General features: G+C 37.3%; 1 protein-coding gene across 7 annotated transcripts in view; it reads right to left on the bottom strand.

The window, feature by feature from the left end:
- Positions 1–1,658: 1,658 nt before the first annotated feature.
- BLVRA (biliverdin reductase A) overlaps positions 1,659–20,783 on the bottom strand; it is a 59,568-nt gene continuing 40,443 nt past the window's right edge. For all 7 annotated transcript variants that reach the window (XM_058725509.1, XM_058725505.1, XM_058725510.1 and 4 more), the window contains 3 exons: positions 9,123–9,230; positions 7,036–7,207; positions 1,659–3,207 (listed from right to left, as the gene is read on the bottom strand). In XM_058725509.1, the coding sequence (XP_058581492.1) occupies positions 2,910–3,207; positions 7,036–7,207; positions 9,123–9,230 (578 nt within the window). In that variant the 3' untranslated portion in view covers positions 1,659–2,909. The remainder of the gene's footprint in view (positions 3,208–7,035; positions 7,208–9,122; positions 9,231–20,783) is intronic.

Here is a 20,783-nt window from a genome sequence, read left to right as displayed (position 1 = left end):
GCAAGGAATTTCCCAAACAGAAGCCCTCTCTTGAGGAACGGTAGAGCCATTGACTAAAATGTTTCCTCCCCGCCCTCTTTTTTTTTTTTTTTTCCACTTGATTCCTTCAGGCAGTAAACCCTAAGGAGAGAATCTATTGTTAGGATTTAAGGTGCCAGCAAGGTGCATTCCTTTTTCTCCTTCCCAATTCTGGGGACCAATTCAGCTATAAACATAGGAGAGAGACTAAGTTTTTAAAAAAAGTACCAGCTTTATTATGACAAAGATTGGGAAATGTAGCTGGGATCCAAAGCCAAATAGGTTTGCTACTCTGCTCTTAGAGTAACTTTCTTTCAAAGCTTCAAGCCACCCCACTACAGAGGAAGAGCCTACCCCTGTCACCTACCACATGGACAAATGGAGAATTCAGGTGCACCTAGAGGGAGATTGGGCTTTGCTGCTTAGTTTCTTTTTCAGCTTTATCACTAAAGGCAGGTTGCTCCTACCACAGAAGTGGGTGAGGAGCAGAGAGGGATCAAGGGCACTACTATGTTACTTTCCTTCCAGAAGACCCTCTAACCCAAAGCATTAGTACAGTGGGATAAAGGGCTTTTTTCTTCTAGTTGGACAAAAAGCCTAATTTGTTCTGAAATCTCAGACCTCAAATCCCTCTTTTCTCACTAAGCCTTCCATGAAAGTCAAGGGAAAAAACAAAGGTCACCATATTTTGGGTAAACAAATGGCAGGGGATACTTGTGGCTTTACTTCAGTGAAGCTCTGGAAGACAGTGATGATTGGGGGTGGGGGTGGGGGTGGGGTTTCAGAGGAAGGAGTATTTGGGAAATGCTGCAGTTGGCTGGGGCCAGAATGGCTCCAGTAGCCCCAAAGGATGATGAGGGCAGTTGTAAATAGCAGAGGAAGGACTCCTGCTCCATCTCTCCAGATTCTATTTTCTCCCATCTTTTCCTTCTCCTTCTGCAATTCTTACCAATTAGTAAAACTAATGGATGTTTTCATTTTAATCTCTTGACCACACACAAAACAAGCTTAAGATGAGTAGTCATCAATTAGTAATCACATAACCCATGACAAAGACTTTGACCAAACTTTTAGTCAGGCTCCTCTGAACCCTCTTCTCAAACTAGGCCTCAAACTTTGGATTTCCACGTCTGTCTTTGCATCACCCAATTTAGCAAAACTCTTAAGTCAGTTCCATGAGAATCCCTACCCTCAATATCTGATCAAATCCCTTGTCCCCCAGCCCTGATATTTGAGTACACTGGCCTGCCTTCAGCAAGAACCTTATCAAGTTGGTTTAGACAGAATTCCCTCCCCATGTTTCCTCTTAGTAATCTTCCATCCACTGAAAATACAATTTGGAATTGAGCCTGGTTCTATACTGAGATCTGTTTTCATCTATCACAAGTCTTAATTAAATAAAACCAGTTTATACCACTTTACTATCCAGCTCTGGTTTTGACACCCACCCCCACCTCTAATACCAAATACGGCCAATATTTTTGAAATAGCAGAGTTATCAGGCCCAAATGGGAGATGCCATTGCACTACATTCTAATCACATATTTGCTTCATGCTAGATGCTGTACAACACACAAAAATAGATACAATATTTCCTGGCCACAAAGGATATTTGATGTGAATAATAAAACAAGAGAACCAACTGACCAATATTTATTAAACTGTTTTATATGGCAAATAAAAGAACAACCTTAAGGAGTTTTGGTTTCTACCTTGAGGTATATGGTGACAGAATCATGGAAATCGAGGTAGAAAATAGAGTGCTGACACCAATGACTTCCCAGCTCCTAAACCTCACAATGGGAAGGTAGTAGGCAAAAAGCAAGAGGGAGACATTCACAAAGGCAAGAAATCTAACACAAGCTTCAAAGAAAATGCAACAGGACAACCAATGAAATGAAAGGGAAGGTTCCTGGGAATCAGCTCTGCCTCAAGTCAGCTGTGTCTCAACAGAAGCAGTGAGTCTAGATAAGCCAAGGGCTGCAAGTATGAACACATTTGTTGGCTCTTAACGGGATGCCTCCTCCTTGGTCTCAAGTCTCATTTCCTCCTGGAAGTTTTCATTTCTAAACTAGAAAACTGACCATGCCACTCCCCTGTTAAATAAGAGCCTTCAGTGCCTAAGAAATAAGACCCTAGCTCCTTGATCTGGCTTATAGGGACCCCACAGATTTAATCTCTCGGACTCCCTCCTCCAGACACAATGCTCTAGCAACACTGTTCCCAGGGTACTCGCCAGCTTGTTTCTCACTTCCTTCTCTTTGCTCATGTCAGCACTCTGCCAAGAAAAGCCCTCCTCTCACCTGTACACAACTAACCTAGTTATGAAGATTTGGTTTGTAGGTTTTCCCCAAACCTTCCTCCGGATGACCAGGGGCATATCTCTTTTACTGGACCTATTACATTACAGTGACCAGTTTGTATGACTGGTTTGCTTTCGACAAAGTTAGCGAGGAAAGCGGCTATGTCTTATTCATTTTTAGAATCCTTAGCACCTAGCATACTCGCCCAGTGACAGTTTGTTGGGTGAAACATAACTCCTTAAAGCAGGGAAGAGGCTATTTTGCAGTGGTTCAGTGCATGAGTAAGATTTAAAGGCTGGTTCTCGTATTTACTATCTGGGTGACTTCAAATAAAATTTTCCAATATGCTAATGAAAACAAACCTGGTAATACCCATCTGATAGGGCTGTTGGGAAGAGTAAATTAAATCAGGCATACGAAGCACTTGGCTCAGCTCTACCAAGGTTAGTTCTCTCATCCCTATTACATGTGTCCCAACTCCCAAATATCACTCCCAACATAGCTCGGGACAGTAAGCAAATCCTGTTTGCCCAAGATATGTTTAATTGTAAGAATAGAGATAGAGGTCAACTCTTCATAAAAAGCAAACTATGGTCCCATCTTAGATGTGCCGCATGTTTCCTTCTCTTCCTTCTTTGAGTAGCAGTATTTCTGGATTTCTTCTGCAAGCCACAGGCAGTGCAGGATGCGTTTCTTTTCAGCAGCCAGTTCCTTTTCAGAGAACTGGCCCAAGAGTTTCTGGACAAATATGTTTTGATCTTTCAGGAAAATATTCTTATTGACTCCTACATTTGGCATATTCTCCAGGGACCCAGATTTAAAATGGAAGCTTAAATGTCTGTTTCGTTTTAGACCAGGTCCTTTCTCTTCAATCCATGTGAGCGGACTGCAAAGACAAAAGAATCATAAATGTTAGAGATTACAAGAGAGTGCAGGTGGATGTTTGCTAGCCCGTGAGAACCTGGTAACAGGTCTGCATATTGTACCTATCTTCCCTGAAGCTGCTGCTCAATGTAGTGGCTCAGGTGGCATCTTGACCTCTACCAGCCTCCCAAAGGCCTTGGGTGATTGTTTCCAACTTCAGGGCCAAACAGTCCTTCATTTAATTTTGCCATCAGGCAAGGGAATTCACTCAATGATTTTGTGTGAACATCAGTTTGTTTTTTCTTGTGACTGTCTTATCTGTAACTTTTTAAAAAAGTTTTTATTTTAATTCCAGTTACTTAACAGTGTACAATATATTAGTTTCAGGCGTACAATATAGTGATTAAACACTTCCATACATTATCCGGTGTGTGCATACTGACTGTTGGCACTTTACTATCAACTGAATAGAGTAGGGCTGAGGATGGGACCTTGTCCACACACGTTCTGGGCTTGGACAACACTTAGCTCCAGACATCCCAACCCAAAACACAAGTTTTAAATTCACAGACCGCTCCTCCGCTCTTTCTCTCTGCGAGAACTTTCATTTGCAAATATTTGCATTTGTCAACTTGGGCATAGACTACCAACAAAAAGCTTCTTAGGTCTCCCCTTCCACAGGGAGGTGTTTAACCACATCCATATCCCGAGTTTCAGCCTGCATCTGCAAACCCGGTGGAGGTGGTGATTTCTAACTGCTCTTCCCAGGCTCTTAAGGATGAGCAGGCAGGGACCACACTCCTACCAGCTGTCTTTGACAGGAGAGCTGAAACATGTAACTCTTCTATACATTGACTATCCACATGACATTTGGATTAAAAAAGTATTGTTTATTTTTACAAAGTGTGAAAACTGTTGGTAAGATGGAAAAAACACGGGCCTGAGAATTAAGCTGCACTAGGGTTATCCGGATGACCTTGGGCTCTAAGACAATGACACCTACGTCATTGGCAGGTGAAGACTGCAACAAGGGAAAGACGAGACCTGATGTGGTTTCTAAGACCTTCCTTTCTTGTGCCCTTCCCATGCAGTTTTGGGGAGAAGGTGTCACAATCTGGGGACAGGAGACAGGCTGCCTAAGTGTGATTCTCACACAACACTTAGTTCTGTGCCTTTAGCAAGTTTCTTAACAGTGCTGAACCTCAGTTTCCCAGGTGATCATAATAATTCCCACTTAGAGAGTTCGCATAAAGATTCTATGAGAAAATCCTTGTTAAAGGGCTAGGCCTGTGCCTGGCACACAGTAAGCACTCAGTAAACAGTCTCTAACACCAGCACTTCCACAACAGGAATTCAAGTAATGATCCCTGTCTGGCTAGTCCTTTATTGTGACCTCTCAAAATCATGCTTCCCACCACCTCCCAACCCCCCCCCCTTCCCTATTCCCAGTTATGGTTCTGTTCTATTCTACTCTATTGTTTGAAGGTAGCTATAACTTAAAAAATTGTGTCTGGAAACAACTGGCACAGGCTCCTAATGTGCAGTTAACAACCCTAGAAAGACATCTACTTATAGTTGAAAGCTGAAACTCAGGCCTGCAGACTGAGTCAAGTTTTGGGGGAGAGAGAGAAAAGAAGCCCACAGATCCCAAGCATTCTTCCCAAGCACAGTCAGAAGCCATAACTGCATTTACAGGATAAGATGGCCTTTCTCTGTCACAGAGGACACTATACTAAGCGGCATGTAAACCAAGCAGGGACTTACTTGCTTTGAAGAGCTACATTTCACCAAGTCATCTATTCTGGAAGTCATTAAAATGATAAAATGATTCATGTATAAATCAATGATAGCCCATACATAAAAAATTCATATTCAGGTCAGACAGAGTCTAAAAGACAGTAGTTAGATTAGTAAACTAGTAAAACTAAGGTGTTCAATCTATCATTTAAAAATTTTTGATTATGACTCCAATTTTTAAAAATAAATTATTACAAACTCTATCATCAAAAAGTTGGTCTCACTTCTAAAACATTAATCTCCATGGCTAGTTTTGTTTTACTTAACTGAGGTAGGTGACATTAACACTGTATTAGTTTCAGCTCATGGCTAGTTTTAAAAGCACATGGTACACGCTTTAAAACATTCCAGAATTTGATAACAAAGATGAACATTAATGCTGTTTATTCACTGCTTTAACGTTGGATACAAATAAATTTGAGACAGGGGCACCTGGGTGGCTCTATCAGTTGAGCATCTGACTCTTGATTTCAGCTCAGGTCATGATCCCAAAGTTGTGGGATTGAACCCCACATCAGGCTCCAGGCAGAGTATGGAGCCTGCTTGGGATCTTCTCTCTCTCCCTCTGCCCCTCTACCCTGCTCGCGCTCTCTATCCCTCTCTCTCAAATAAAATAAATAATAAAATAAATAATATTTTTTTTTAAAAGGGAATAAAAAGAAATTTGAGATATTCCAAAGGTTCTGATCTACCTAAGAAAATTTCTCATATCCTTCCATAGAACATGGAGTCTTAAAGTCTGAGGAAATGCCAAACATCAAGGATGTTTCCTCTGTTTCAATTTCCTAATCAGTGGACATGACTAATAAATATACAGCTTCACCTATGCTATTGTGGTGGTGTCACAGTAAAAGTACAATCTGTGAAGTAGAAAGTATTATATGTAATTAACGACTTATTATAATATGTTGTTTGCCATCTGTCCCAACCTCTCATCTGATGCCTGCCCCGCCTTTGCAATAATGAGTTAGTCCCTGCTTCCCTCACATCTTATTTCCTGTCAAGGACTGAGAAGAGCACACTTTCCTCTGAGAAGCATGACCTGACCTCTCCACATTCCCCTTTTCTGTGCTCCAGAAGCACCCTGAGCTATGTTTAACTCTGGCTACTGGGGACAGCACCTGTCTGTGGGGATGGTCAGACCATAGCTGCGATTCTTACACTTACAATGTCAGGGTCCGCTAGTGCTCTTACTCCAAACGCAGCACTTGCAGGTTCCGCATGCTTTATCTTCCTTCATCTGTGACCTCTGCCTTTCCCCAGCAAAGAGGAAACTCCTCAAAATGGACAAAGATCAGGCTTCATTCAGGAACCCAAATACTTTTCTCTTTTTGTAAATACCCAATGGTCTGTTTCTTTTACTACCAAGAGCCCCACCAGCTGGAAGCACATTTAGAAACACTCCAAAACACTTGTTATTTTAAATATCTTATAGAGCCCAAGTGCTTTTCATGGAGAATTATGAATATGCTTTTGTTTTAAAAGACTTGGTATAAAAAATAAAGAATCAGAACACTTTGGGAATAGTATGACAGTATAAGATAAAGCTGAGAAACAGAACCTTAAATTGTAGTCACAATGAGGGATGGATATTTGGACACGTGATAAGCAAGCAGGATAAAATCTCAATGGCAAGATCTAGGTAGTAGTTGTATGGGTGTTCACTGCAAAATTCTTCCAACTTTACCATATGTCTGAAACATTCATAATAAAATGTTGGAAAAAATTCAGGTCTCAGGGGTAAACTGGATTTCTGTTACTTCATCTGATCTTGCTCACTTGTGTGGCTTAGGCAACTTGCTCAAATTCTGTAAGCCTCTATGTACTTCTTGGCAAAGGGGATCATGTTCGTCTTATTTACCTTCCAAGGCTGCTGTGAGGATGAATAAGGCAACATTAAGTGAAACCCCAGCACCTACTGTGTCTACAAAAGCAGACAGTCCTTCTGGAGTTGGGGTTGGGGGTCTAGGCCCTCTGGGCTCTGTCTAGACTCACCTTTGTGAACATATGACAATGTCCTCAAGTTTCCTCCTCACAGTTTCTCACAACCTACCGTTTGTTCTCTGTCTCTAAGCACACAGTCATTTTCATATGTTGATCTTCCTTTCGCTCTTCCAAAGTGGCGGATATAAGAGAAAGTTCCCCAAAGAGGGAGACCAGCCAGGTCAGGCGAGAAATGCCACTGAACGCAGGGAAGCCAAACCGCTCTTCTTCCAATGGGCCAGCTGTGGGGAATCACAAATACCATGGGAAGTGGGAAGTAAGGACTGATAGCTGGAGAGCTGAGGGTGCAAGTGGGCAGGTGTGTGGCTAGGTCCTCAAGACAAAGCAACCTTGCCTTACAGCATGATATGCAAGATGACTACTAATATTTAGGTGCCTGAATGAAAACTTCATAGAAGCATTTCTCTTTTTTCTTGTTTACTTGATTCAATTTTCTTAGGAAAATAAAACATCTTATTGGAAACAGCAGTCCATCTAGCCCATAGGATAATAAAAATATTTCAGGCTTCTACTATGCACATGTGGTTTACATATAGTAAACATACACACACATACATACATACCCTCTTCAGTTAGTGATTTAAAGAAGTCTTATAAAAGAAAAAGAATCAAGGTATTTTAGGCCCCCAAGCCTATATTCCTATAAATACCATATAACTAACAATAGGGTAAATGACAATAGGGTGAAGGCAGCATGATAGCTATGAAGAAAACAGCAATACCTATAAACTATGTCAATATAAAAAAAAACTGATACAGTGTTAAGTGTTTCCTTAGTCTTCATAATCTCCTACACAAAAGTACATTATAAAAAATATCTGTGTGAGAAATACGTGTGGTTAAGATATTGCTCCCAACTCTCTCCAGCCCCAATTTTAAACATAACCCAAACTTAAAAGGCTACATAACCTGTTACGTTGTTTATAAACTAATTCCTTACAAATTTGATACTAACTTGAAAGGAATTCATATTATGACTATGTTTTAAAAAAGAGAACAAGCTATTAATAAAAGCAAAAAAAATTATAAGTTTCATAGACAACATGGTTTGAAGTCACTAGGACCTAAATATCAAAGTTACAAAAGAAAGGTTTCTCCCTCTCAGCTGGTTACTGTCTGCTCTTGGGCTTTTTGGAGAGGACAGAGCAGCCATCAAATGTTTGAGCCATGAAGTCAGAGGCCTGAGCTCCAATCTGGCTCTGCCACAAAGCTGTTTTTGACAACTTTGTGAAGCTATTCACCTCTCTGAGCTTCCTTTTCTCTGTGTGTATAATGGGGGTATAAATACTCACTTTATAGGATTATCATATATGAATTAACATGAACTAATTAATACATTCACATACGTGGCACAGTTCCTTGTACAGGTTCATGGTTATTATTGTTACAACTCTATCATTATTTTAAAAGATGAAGGTGGATTTTAAAAAGGGATTTCACTGTTATTTTCTGAAAATTCATTAGGAGATAAATGGTTTTACCACTTAGCAATGCCTGACCATGTCAAGGTTTTGCTTCTATAAGGAAAGCCCTCAGGAAAGGTTCCAAATACTCTAGGATATAGCCAGATAAGAAGGCCATCCAAAGAGCAGGAGGCTCCAGGATGCTCATATCCTATTGCTAATGGAGCTCCTCAAATAATGACCAACATAGAGCAAATAATCAAATATAGTGTAGACCAAATATTCTGGGGGCTGCCCATGTCCTTGTAACGTGTTGGAGGAAGAAAGGGGCTATGAATATTGTTTACTCTGCAAAGAGAACAAAAATATTCTCCTCTCCAAGAACCTGAGTCCATGTTCAACCTCCTGTGGAAAAATAGTCTCCAATTTGTTAAGATTTAATGAGGAACATTCTATCTAAGAGGTTGGGACAGAAGCATTTGTAAGCTTAAGATTTCTAACATACTTTTACCTAAGGTCCACCAAGCACTTAAATCTCATTTGAGGAAAGAAAAAAACATGGCTATTTTTATTGTTTGTGGAAGCATGGGAAGATTATATTAAATTGGCCTTCAGTCAGACAGTCTTTAGAAAAAATGAATCCAAATTAACATCCTAGAGAACTAGGAAAGAACCTAGTTAGCTTTCTGGCCTCACCAGTTACACATGACCTGTGATCCCACCTCAAACTGACCTGTAAAGAGGAGAGACCCTTTTAGCAGGTCTTTTCCCACCACTTCTTTTTTCAGGAATGCAAACTCCTCCATCAAGAGTTCAACATGCTCCTCATGCAAGACCTTTCCTGTCATGACAAAAATGGGAGTAAAAAAGGCAGTCATCATCAGTCATGTATAGATGTGCATCCCAGAGTCTAGGTCTGTCTTCTACCAGCACAGAAGGACACAGCGACTGCAGAACCACCTGGGGTACCACTATACCCTTACACACCCCATCTGGAGGTGATGTCAGTTCTCAACTTACAACAGAAATGAAAGTCTAAGAAAGCAACATGATATCTACCTGCCCCAAAGGCAAGATGAGATCTGGGAAGTATCTGAGCTGAGTGCTAACTTCTCTTCTAGCCAGAATGGGGCAGTGCAGCATAAAAATCTAAGAAACAAGGAGAAGAAAAGGAATTTTGAGGACTGAAGAGAAGCTAAAATTAGACTCTTTATTTCAAAAACTGGAAGAACCAAGTGACTTTTTCAAATTACCCAGGTTGGAGGGTGGATAGATAATTATTCGTAACTAAAATTTTGGATTATAAAAGAAAGCTGTTAATTTTTTTTGCTCTGGTGGCTTTTTCTTACCTAGGTTAGAAGATTCATAAAATACCAGGACTGGTTCCCCTTCTTCAATAGTTCTTTATTTTCAACTAATCCCACATGACTATTTTTTTTTAAATATATATTCCTTCCATATCACCAACCTCTCTAGGTACACAAAACAAAACAAAACTCAGGAAAAACTTAAAGTATAAGAAAGCTCTTTTGTTCAAATATGTTTTGTTCAGTATTTCCCTTTTATTTTTATTTATTTATTTTTATATCTCTCTGGCTTATTTACTACTTGTTACAAGTTTGTGCCTTAAACATTATGAATCTTACCCCTCACACATCCTATTCCCTGGTGGTAATCACCATTTCACTGGCTATTTTTTTTTTTATAGGTTTGACTTTCTAGATTCCACAAATTAGCGATAATCATATAGTACTTGTCTTTCTCTGACTTATCGCACTTAGCATAATGTGCTCAAGGTTTATCCGTGTTGTTGCAAATGGCAGGATATCCTCTTTTCGCACTGCTGAATAATAGTCCAGTTTATATATGTACCACACCTTTTTTTTTTTTTTTTTTTTAACATTCATCTGTTGATGGGCATTTGGGTTGCTTCCATGTCTTGGTTATTGTGAATAATGCTACAATGAACATGGGTGTGCAGTTATCCCTTCAATGCACTGATTTCAATTCCTTCAGATATATACCCAGGAGTGGGTTTCTGGATCATCTGACAGTTCTGTTTTTAATCTTTTGAAGACCCGTCATACTGTTTTCCATTTTGGATATGCCAGTTTACATTCCAACCAAGAGTACATCAGAGTTCCTTTTTCCCCACATCCTTATCAACATTTGTTACCTCATTGTTTGAAAATAGCTACCATAATAGGTGTGAGGTGATATCTCATTGTGGTTTTGGTATGCCTGATGATTAGTGACCGTGAACTCTTCTTCATACATCTGTTGACATACCTGTTTGTATATCTTCTTTGGAAATGTGTCTCTTAAATTCCTCTGCCAATTTTCTAATTGGACTGTTTGCTTTTCCCCTATTAGCTGTGTGAGTTCTTTATATTTTAGATATTAACCCCTTATGACATATACAGTTTGCAAATATTTTTTCCCATTCTATAGGTTGCCATTTTGGTTTACTGAATATTTCCTTTACTGTGTAGAAGCTCTTTAGTTTGATGTGTTTATGTTTATTTTAGCTTTCTTTGCCTGTGAAGTTGGTGTCTTATCCAAGCTAACACTGCTAAAAAACAAAGTCAAGGATTTTCCCCCTATGTTTTCTTTTAGGAGTTTTACAGTGTCAGGTAAGTCTCTTTTTCTTATGATTTCATATGTCTCTGACACATTTCAAGACAATTTCTGTGACTGATGTAAGACAGGAGTCCAGTTTCATTCTTTTACATGTGCATATCCAGTTTTCCTAACACCACTGATTGAAGAGACTACCATTTTCCCACTGTATGTTCTTGGTGCCCTTGTCAAATATTAGTTAACCACGTATGCATGGGTTTATGTTTGAGCTCTCTATACTGTTCCACTGGTCTATGTGCCTGATTTTATGCCAGTGCCACACTGTTTTGATTCCTATACCTTTGTATCATAAATTGTAATTTAGGAAGTGTGATGCTTCCAGATTTATTCTTCATTCTCAAGATTGTTTTTGGTATTTAGGGTCTCTTATGGTTCCACACAAATTTCAGAATGGTTTTACTATTTCTGTAAAAATAATGCCATTGGAATTTTGCTAGGGATTGCACTGGATCTATAAATTGCTTTACAAAGTATGAACTTTAAAAATATCTATCCTTCCAATCCAAGAACATGAGGTACCTTTCCAATTAGTTGTGTCTTCTTCAATCTGTTTTTAAAAATTTTTTATTTAAATTTCAGTTAGTTAACATACAGTGTATTGTTAGTTTCATTATACTGTATGTTTCAGGTGTACAATTTAGTAATTCAACACTTAACATATAACACATGGTGCTCAATTACAAGTACACTCCTTAATCCTCAATACCTATTTAACCCATTCCCACCCCACCCTCCCCCCCACTTCTCCTCTGGTAACCATGTGTTTGTTCTCTATAGCTAAAAGTGTGTTTGGTTTACCTCTCTTTCTCTTTTGTTCCCCTATGATCATTTGTTTTGTTTCTTAAATTCCACATATGAATGGAATTATATGGTATTTGTCTTTTTCTGACTGACTTATTTCGCTTAGCATAAACCTCTCTAGCTCCATCTACGTCCTTTTTTGCAAGATTTCATTCTTTTTTATGGCTGAGTAATATTCCATTGTATATAAATATACCACATTTTCTTTATCCATTCATCTGTCAAAGAACCTTTGGGTCGTTTCCATAATTTGGGTATTGTAGATGCTGCTGCTATAAACATTCAGGGTACATGTATCCCTTTGAATTTGTATTTTTGTATTCTTGGGGTAAATATCTATTAGTGCAATTGCTGGATCTTCATTAATCCCTTTCATCAATGTCTTACAGTTTTCAGTGTACATGTCTTTCACCTCCTTGGTTAAATTTATTCCTAAGTATTTTATTGTTTTTAATGGTACTACAAATGGGATTGCTTTCTTATTTCTCTTTCAGATAATTTGTTAGTATATAGAAACACAAATGATTTCTGCATGCTAATTTTGTATCTGCAACTTTACTTGCTTATTTTATTAGTTCAAACAGTTTTTTGGTGGAGTCTTTAGGGTATTCTGCATATAAGAGCATGTCATCTGCAGAGACAATTTTACTTTTTCTTTCTGATTTGGATGCCTTTTATTTCTCTTTCTTGCCTAATTGCTCTATGACTTCCAGTACTACGTTAAACAGAACACAGTGATAAGAGTGGGCATCCTTGTCTTGTTCCTGATCTTGGAGGAAAAGCTTTCAGTGTTTCACCACGAAGTATGAGGTTAGCTGTGGGCTTTTCAATACATTATTATACTGAGAAACATCCCATCTAAACCTAATTTGTTCAGATTTTTTTTTTTTTTATCACAAAAGAACTGCCAAATGCTTTTTCTGCACCTATGGAGATGATGATATATTTATCCTTCATTATGTTAATGATTTACATACGCTGAATGATGCTTGTATCCCAGGGAGGAACATCATTAAATCCTCGTGTATGATCCTGTTAATGTGTTCTAGAATTTGGCACTAGTATTTTGGTGAAGATTCTGCACCTATGTCCATTATGGATATTGACCTGTAATTTTCTTTTCTCTTAATGTTCTTGTCTTGGATCATGGTATGTTGGTAATGCTGGCCTCATAAAAGGAGTTCGAAAGTGTTCTTTCCTCTTCAATTTTCTGTAAGAGTTTGAGAAGGATTGGTAACAATTCTTTACATGTTTGGTAGAATTCACCTGTGAAGCCATCTCATCCTGGACATTTATATGTTGGGATTTATTATTATTTATTATTGTCATCATCATCATCTAATCCCTTCCTCATTGTTGGTCTGTTCCATTTTTCTATTACTTCATGATTAAATCTTGGTAAATTACATTTCTATGCATCTATCCATTTCTTCTAAGTTATCTAATTTTTTGGCATAAAATTGTTCATAGTAGTCTTATGATCCTTTGTATTTCTGCGGTATCAGTTATGCTGTTTCCTCCCTCACTTATTCCAGTCATCTTTTTTTTTCCTGGTAAGTGCAGCTAAAGGTTTGTCAATTTTGTATTTCTATTCAAAAAACCAACTCAGTTTCTTTTATCTTTTCCATCATCTTTCTAGTCTCTATTTCATTTATTTCTGCTCTAATCTTTATTATTTTCTTCTGCTTTGTTCATTTTCTACTTCCTTGAAATGTAAAATTAGGTTGTTTGAGATCTTTCTCTTTTCTTAATATAAGTATTTACCGCTATAAATCTTCCTCTTAGAAATGTTTTTGCTAGATGCAATAATTTTTGGTATGTTTGTTTCCATTTTCGTTCATCTCAAGATTTTTTTTAAATTTCCCTTTCGATTTCTTCTTTTGACCCACTGTTTTTTCAGAAGTGTGCGGTTTACATATTTATGAATTTTCCAGCTTTCCTATTATTCACTTTTATACCATATCATGTGGTCAAATACTTGATAAGATTTCACTCTTATTAAATTTGTTAACAGTTGTTTGTGGCCTAACATATGATCTATCCTGAAGAATGTTCCATGTTCCATTCTTGAGAAGAATGTATATTCTGTTGTTGGTGGTTGAAATGCTCTGTATTCTGTACATGTCTATTGGGTCCATTTGGTCTAAGTGTAATTCAAATCCATTATTTCCATATTATATTTCTATGTGGATGATTTATCCATTGTTGAAAGCAAGGTATTGAAATCCTCTATTATTGCATTGCTATCTACTTTTGTCTTCAGATCTATAAACTATTTAATGTATCTAGGTGTTCCAATACTGGATGTCTATATATATATTTCTTAATGTTTATGTTTATTTTTGAGACAGAGAAAGACACAGCATGAGCTGGGGAGGGGCAGAGAGAGAGGGAGACACAGAGTACAAAGCAGGCTCCAGGCTCTGAGCTGTGAGCACAGAGCCTGACACAGGGCTCAAACTCATCAAGTGCAAGATCATGACCTGACCCAACATCTGAAGCTCAACCAACTGAGCCACCCAGGTGCCCCTATTGGATGCCTAAAAATTTACTATTGTTACAACCTCTCAGTGAATTGATCCCTTTATCTTATCTCTTGCTGCAGCTTTTCACTTAAAGTCTATTTTGTCTAATATCAGTATAGCTACTCCAGCTTCTTTTGGTTTCTATTTGCATAGAATATTTTTCCATCCTTTTAGTTTTGGTCTATGAGTGTTCTTATAGGCACCATATACTTGGATCTTTTTTTTTTTTTTTTTTTTTTTTGTAATTCATTGAGCCACCCTATGTCTTTTAGTGGAGAATGTAAGTCATTTACATCATTGATAGGTAACACTTTTGTCTTTTAACCTATGTGCTAGAGTTCACTATTGCAATATTCAGAAAATTAACTATATATTTATATATTTACCTTTAACAGTGAATTTTATACTTCCATATATTTTCATGTTACTAATTCACATCCTTTCAGCTTGAAGAACTCCCTTTAGCATTTCTTATAAGGCAGATCTAATGATGATAAATTACCCCAGCTTTTATTTGCTTGGGAAAGACTTTATCTCTCCTTCATTTCTAAAGTTTGTGATTGACAGTTCTGAAGTATTCTTGGTTGATTGTGTTTTTCTTTGAGCACATGGAAGGCCTGCTGGGCCTTCTGCTGAGAAGTCTGCTGACAGCTGTATCAGGATTCCCTTGTAGGTGGTGAGTCTTTTTTCTCTTGCTGCTTTTAGAATTCTTTGATTTTTTTGAGAGCTTGACTACAATGTGATCTCTTTGGATTAAATCATTTTGGGGACACTTGAGCTTCATGTTCCTGGATGACTGTATCTCTCCCTAGTTTTGGAAAGTTTTTAGCCATTATTTCTTCAAATAAGTTTTCCCTGTCTTTTGCTCTTTCTCCTTCTGGGACTCCCATAATGTGAATATTGTTTCAATTGACGTTGTCCCATAATTCACATACACTTTCTTTGCTCTTTTTCAATTTAATTTCTTTTTTCCCACTGATTGAATAATATCAAGAGACCTGTCTTCACACGCATAGATTCTTTCTTCTACCTGATTGAGCCTGTTGTTGAAGCTCTCTACTGAATTTTTCATTTCATTCACTTATATGCTTAAGCTCCAAAATGTATTTATGTCTTATGATTTCTCATTTTGTTCATACATTGTTTTCCTGAGTTTGTTTATTGTTCTCTTGAATCATGCTGAGCTTCCTTCAAGTAATTATTTAGAATTTTCAGGTAACTTGTACATTTCCACTTCTTTTATGTCAGTTATTAGAAAATTATTGTGTTCCTGATAATGTCATGCTTGTTTTTTTTTCCTATTTCTGATGGCTTTTGCATTGATGTCTGTGTATCTGAAGCAGTCACCTCAATATCTTTCAGCAATGTTTTGCGGTTTGTCATATATAGTTTTTATTATCATGAGGTAGTTTCCTTCTATTTATTGTTAGTTTGTTGAATGTTTTTATCATTAAAGGGTGCTGAATTTGGTCAAATGCATTTTTCTGCAACAACTGAGGTGATCATGTGGGTTTTGTCCTTCATTCTTTTAATGTGGTATATCACATTCTTTGTTTTCATATGTTGACCCAATTCTTGCATCCCAGGAATAAATCCCACTTGGTCCTGCTGAATCTAGGCTGCTAACATTCTGATGAGAATTTCTGCATCTGCAGAAACCAGATATACTGGTCTTTACTTTTCTTGTAGTTAACTTTGTCTGGCTTTGGTATCAGGCAATGCTGGCCTCACATAAGTCTGAAAGTGTTCTTTCCTCTTTAATTTTCTGGAAAGTTTTGAGTAGAATTGTTGTTACTTCTATAAATGTTTGGTAGTATTTTCCAGTGAAGCCATCTGATCCTGGGCTTTTCTAGTTAGGAAGTTACTGTTTCAGTCTTCTTACTAGTTATAGGTATGTACAGAATTTATGATTCAGTTGGTATTTTGTCTGTTTTTAGGAACTTATCCACTTACTCTATGTTATCCAGTTGTTGGAGTATACTTGTTCATAGTAGTCTCCTGTAATACATTTATTTCTGTGGCATGTCATAATGTCTCCTTTACACTTCTGAGTTTGTTTATTTGAATCTTTTTTTCCTAGTTAATCTAGCTAAGAGTTTGTCAATTTTTTAAATCTTTTCAAAAATCAATTGCTTTAGTTTCTTTGAAATTTTCTATTGTTTTTCTATTTATTTATTTATTTATTTATTTATTTATTTATTTATTTATTGCTATTCTAATCTTTATTATTTTCCTTTTTTTCTGCTAACTTTTGATTTAGTTCAGTCTTCTAGTTCCTTGAGGTGTAAAGTTAGGTTGTTGACTTGCGATCTTCCTTCTTGTTTAATGTGTTTACCACCATAAATGTTCTTCTTTGTACTGTTTTTACTATATCCCACATATTTTGGTATGCTGCATTTTCACCTTCATTTTCTCAAGGTATTTCTAATCACTCTTGTGATTTTTCCCTTCACCCATTGGCTAACTAACAGTATACTGTTTAATTTTCATGTATTTGTGGATTTTCCAGTTTTTCTTCTGCTGTTGATTTCTAGTTTCATTCCACTGTGTTCTGAAAAGACACTTAGCATGATTTCAATCTTTTTAAATTTGTTAAGACTTATTGTGGCCTACATACAGTCTATCCTGGAGAACGATCTATGTGTGCTTGAGAAGAATGTGTATTCTGCTATTATTGGATGAAGTATTCTCTATATGTCTGTTCAATTGGTGTTGTCCAAGTCCTCTGTTTCATATATTGACCTTCTGGCTGGTTTTCCTATCCATTACTCAAAGTGGAGTACTGAAGTCTCCTATTATTGTGTCCCTTCAACAATGTTTGCTTCATACATTTGGGAGCTCTAATGTTAGGTGAACTGACCCTTTTATCATTATATAACGTCCTTCTTCATCTCTTATGACACTTTTTGATTTAAAGTCTATTTTGTTTGATAAATTTATGTCTTCTTGCACTTTTGGTTACTATTTACATGGAATATCTTTTTCCATCCTTTTAGTGCATATGTGTCTTTAGATCTGAAGTCTCTTGTAGACAGTATACAGTTGGACCTTGTTTTTGTTTTGTTTTAATCCACTGAGCCAATCTAAGTCTTTTGATTAGGGAGTTTAACCATTTACATTTGAAGTAATCACTGACAGAAAAAAAAACTTCTACTGCCATTTTGTTAACTGTTGTCTATAAATTCTTGCAGTATTTTGTCCTTCTTTTCCTCTCTTACTGCCTTCTTTTGTGTTTTGTTGATTTTTTTTTTTGGTGACATGTTTTGATTCCTTTCTCATTTCCTTTTGCACATCTCATGTGGTTACTGTGGGGATTAAATAAAACTTCTAATTATAGTAATCTCACTTAAACTAATAAAAACTTCAACTGCATACAAAAACTTTATTCCTTTACATTTCCAACCTCCCACTTTATTTTACTCATATCACAAATTATATCTATTTATATTGTATATCCATTAACATAGATTTATAGTTATTTCTTATGCTCTGTCTTTCCAATTTCATACTAGAATTAAAAATGATTGGGGTGCCTGGGTAGCTGAGTCAGTTAAATGTCCAACTTCGGCCCAGGTCATAATCTCATGGTCCATGAGTTTGAGCCACACACAGGCTCTGTGCTGACTGCTCACAGTCTGGAACCTGCTTCGGATTCTGTGTCTCCCTCTCTCTCTGCCCCTCCCCTGCTCATGCTCTTGCTCTCTCTCTCAAAAATAAACATTAAAAAAATTGTTTGATGATTTATGAACCAACAAAATACTACAGGATTCTGTATTTCTTTTTATGTTTCCCTTTACCAGAGTACTTTTTATTTTCATATGATTAATTGCTGTTTAAAATCCTTTTGCTTCAGTTTAAATGACTCCCTTTAGCATTTTTTGTAGAATAAGTCTAGTAGTGATTAATTCCCTCAGTTGTTGTTTTTCTAGGAAAGTCTTAATTTCACCTTCATTTGTGAAGAACAGTTTTGATGAATATAGTATTCTTGGTTGGCAGTTGTATTTCTTTCAACAAATTGAATATATCATCCAACTCCCTCTGGCCTACAAGGTTGGTGAGAATTCTGCTGATAAGCTTATTAGGAGCTCCTTGAGAAGTCACTTTTCTCTTGCCTTTTTCAAGATTCTGCCTTTATTCTGCCTTTATCTTTACAGTGTGATTATGTGTCTTGGTGTGGATCTCTGGAATTACTCTAGTTGGAGTTCATTAAGTGTCTTCAATTTGTATTCCATTTCCTTCCTCAAATTTGGGAAGTGTTCAGCCATGATTATTCCAAATAAGCTCACTGCTCCCTTCTGGGACTTGTATAATACATATATTGATCTGTTTGATGGTGTACCATAAATCCCTTAAGCTTTCTTCACTTTTCTTCATTCTTTTTCTTTTTGTCCCTTTGACTCAAATTTCAAATGATCCATCTTCAAATGTACCAATTCTTTCACTTGATCAAGTTTGCTGTTGAACCCCTGCACATTTTTCAATTCAGTCATTTTATTCTTCATCTCTAGAATTTTTTTTGTTTTTTATAGTTTACAGCTCTTTGTTGATATATTCATTTTGTTCATGCACTGTTTTCCTGATTTTATTCACTTGTCTGTGTCCTCTTTTAGCTATCTTTTAGAGTTACTTTGAATTCTTTATCAGATAATTCATAGTTCTCTATTTCTTTAGGATTAGTTTCTGGAGATTCATTTTGTTCCTTTAAGAGGCCAATTTTTCCTTGTTTCTTTTTATGCCTTTTGATCACTTGTTGAGATCTGAATATTTGGAAAAACAGCCACTTCTCCCAGTCTTTACAGACTGACTTTTTATAAGGAAAGACCTTCTCCAGACAGGCTAGCAATTCAACGAGCCTCTCAAATCCTTCCTGGGGATGTATCTTCTCTGGGATTATGTGTATAATTTCCAAGTGAAAGAGGTTTGCCCCTGTTCTCAAAAACCTAATATCTTGCTCACCCTGGTTTCTTTATGCAGTACTGCAGTCTCTCTGTTGCTATAACAAATCACAGACTTTGCCTTGTTCTTGGCAGCCTCTAATCTCGCATCTAAAGTACACTACTGCTTCCTTCAGCACCCCAAGTCAAGAGAGATAGAAACCAGTCTCTCAAGCAGCCCTTGCAAAACCAGAACACTAGATGCAGGTTCCACTCATCTTTTTTTCCCCCAAGGGAGAAGCTAAGACTTGGGAATTTTGTCCTGATCACACCCTGTTGTGCCAGGGTGAAGGTGAGCAAATGCAATGAACCTTGTTACCGGCTTCAATGCAGCTCTTCTTGGCTTTGTGTATGCCTGGGTGACTACAACCATTTAAATTGTTTCTGGAATTCTCACAAAGGCAATATGGTCTATATATTGCTCTTAAGTCAGTGTCTCCACAGCAGAATGAGGTCCTAGTGCTTCCTATTCCACCATCTTGCTGACATTATTCCCAAATTATCCTTAACTTTTGCCATACAAACTGATATTGCATTTAGGTATTCCAAGTTGAATAAAATTATTACTTCCCTGGGCTACAATGTAAATGTTATAGTTACATTTTCAACTCATTTTCAGCAGATTAATCTTACCTAGTTGTGAACATATGGCAATGTGGGCTCCTCAAAAGCAAAGGTCATCTTTTTATTATCTCTATTGTTAATAAGTACGGTATCTCATACATAATAACTATTGTGTAAAAACTGGGGCGCCTGGGTGGCGCAGTCGGTTAAGCGTCCGACTTCAGCCAGGTCACGATCTCGCGGTCCGTGAGTTCGAGCCCCGCGTCAGGCTCTGGGCTGATGGCTCAGAGCCTGGAGCCTGTTTCGGATTCTGTGTCTCCCTCTCTCTCTGCCCCTCCCCCGTTCATGCTCTGTCTCTCTCTGTCCCAAAAATAAATAAAAAACGTTGAAAAAAAAAAATTAAAAAAAAAAAAAAAAACTGCTTAATGAACGCTCTGAGTTATAAATACTTGCCTACAGAAAAAAATGTCAGTTTCATTGCTAAGAACCTTTTTCTTTTTAAAAGCCATTAATGATCTAAACATATCCACCCAGATTGTGCTTGCTAATGAAGATAATACCAAGGCTCTAATATAACACTTATCCTTAGTTTTTAAAAAACTAAGCTTATTATTTTTAATTAACTAAAGTCCATATTTTGTTCAGATTTCCTTAGTTTACACCTAATGTGCTTTTTCTGTATCCAGATACCACATCACATTTAGTTATCATATCTCCTTAGGCCCCTCTTGGGTTAGAAAGTTTCTTAAACTTCCTCTGTTTTTTAATGACTTTGACAGTTCTGAAGAGTATTGGCCAGGAATTTTGTAGAATGCCCCTCAACTGGGATTTTTCTGATGTTATTCTCATGATCACACTGGGGTTATGGATAGGGGAGGAAAACTACAGAGGTAATGAACCATTCTCATCATATCATATCAAGAATACATC

Source organism: Neofelis nebulosa, chromosome 4 (assembly GCF_028018385.1).
Source record: "Neofelis nebulosa isolate mNeoNeb1 chromosome 4, mNeoNeb1.pri, whole genome shotgun sequence".
NCBI classification, from domain to species: Eukaryota; Metazoa; Chordata; class Mammalia; order Carnivora; family Felidae; genus Neofelis; species Neofelis nebulosa.
Note: the sequence above shows the minus strand (reverse complement) of the source record. Positions and strands in the feature narration are given on the sequence as shown.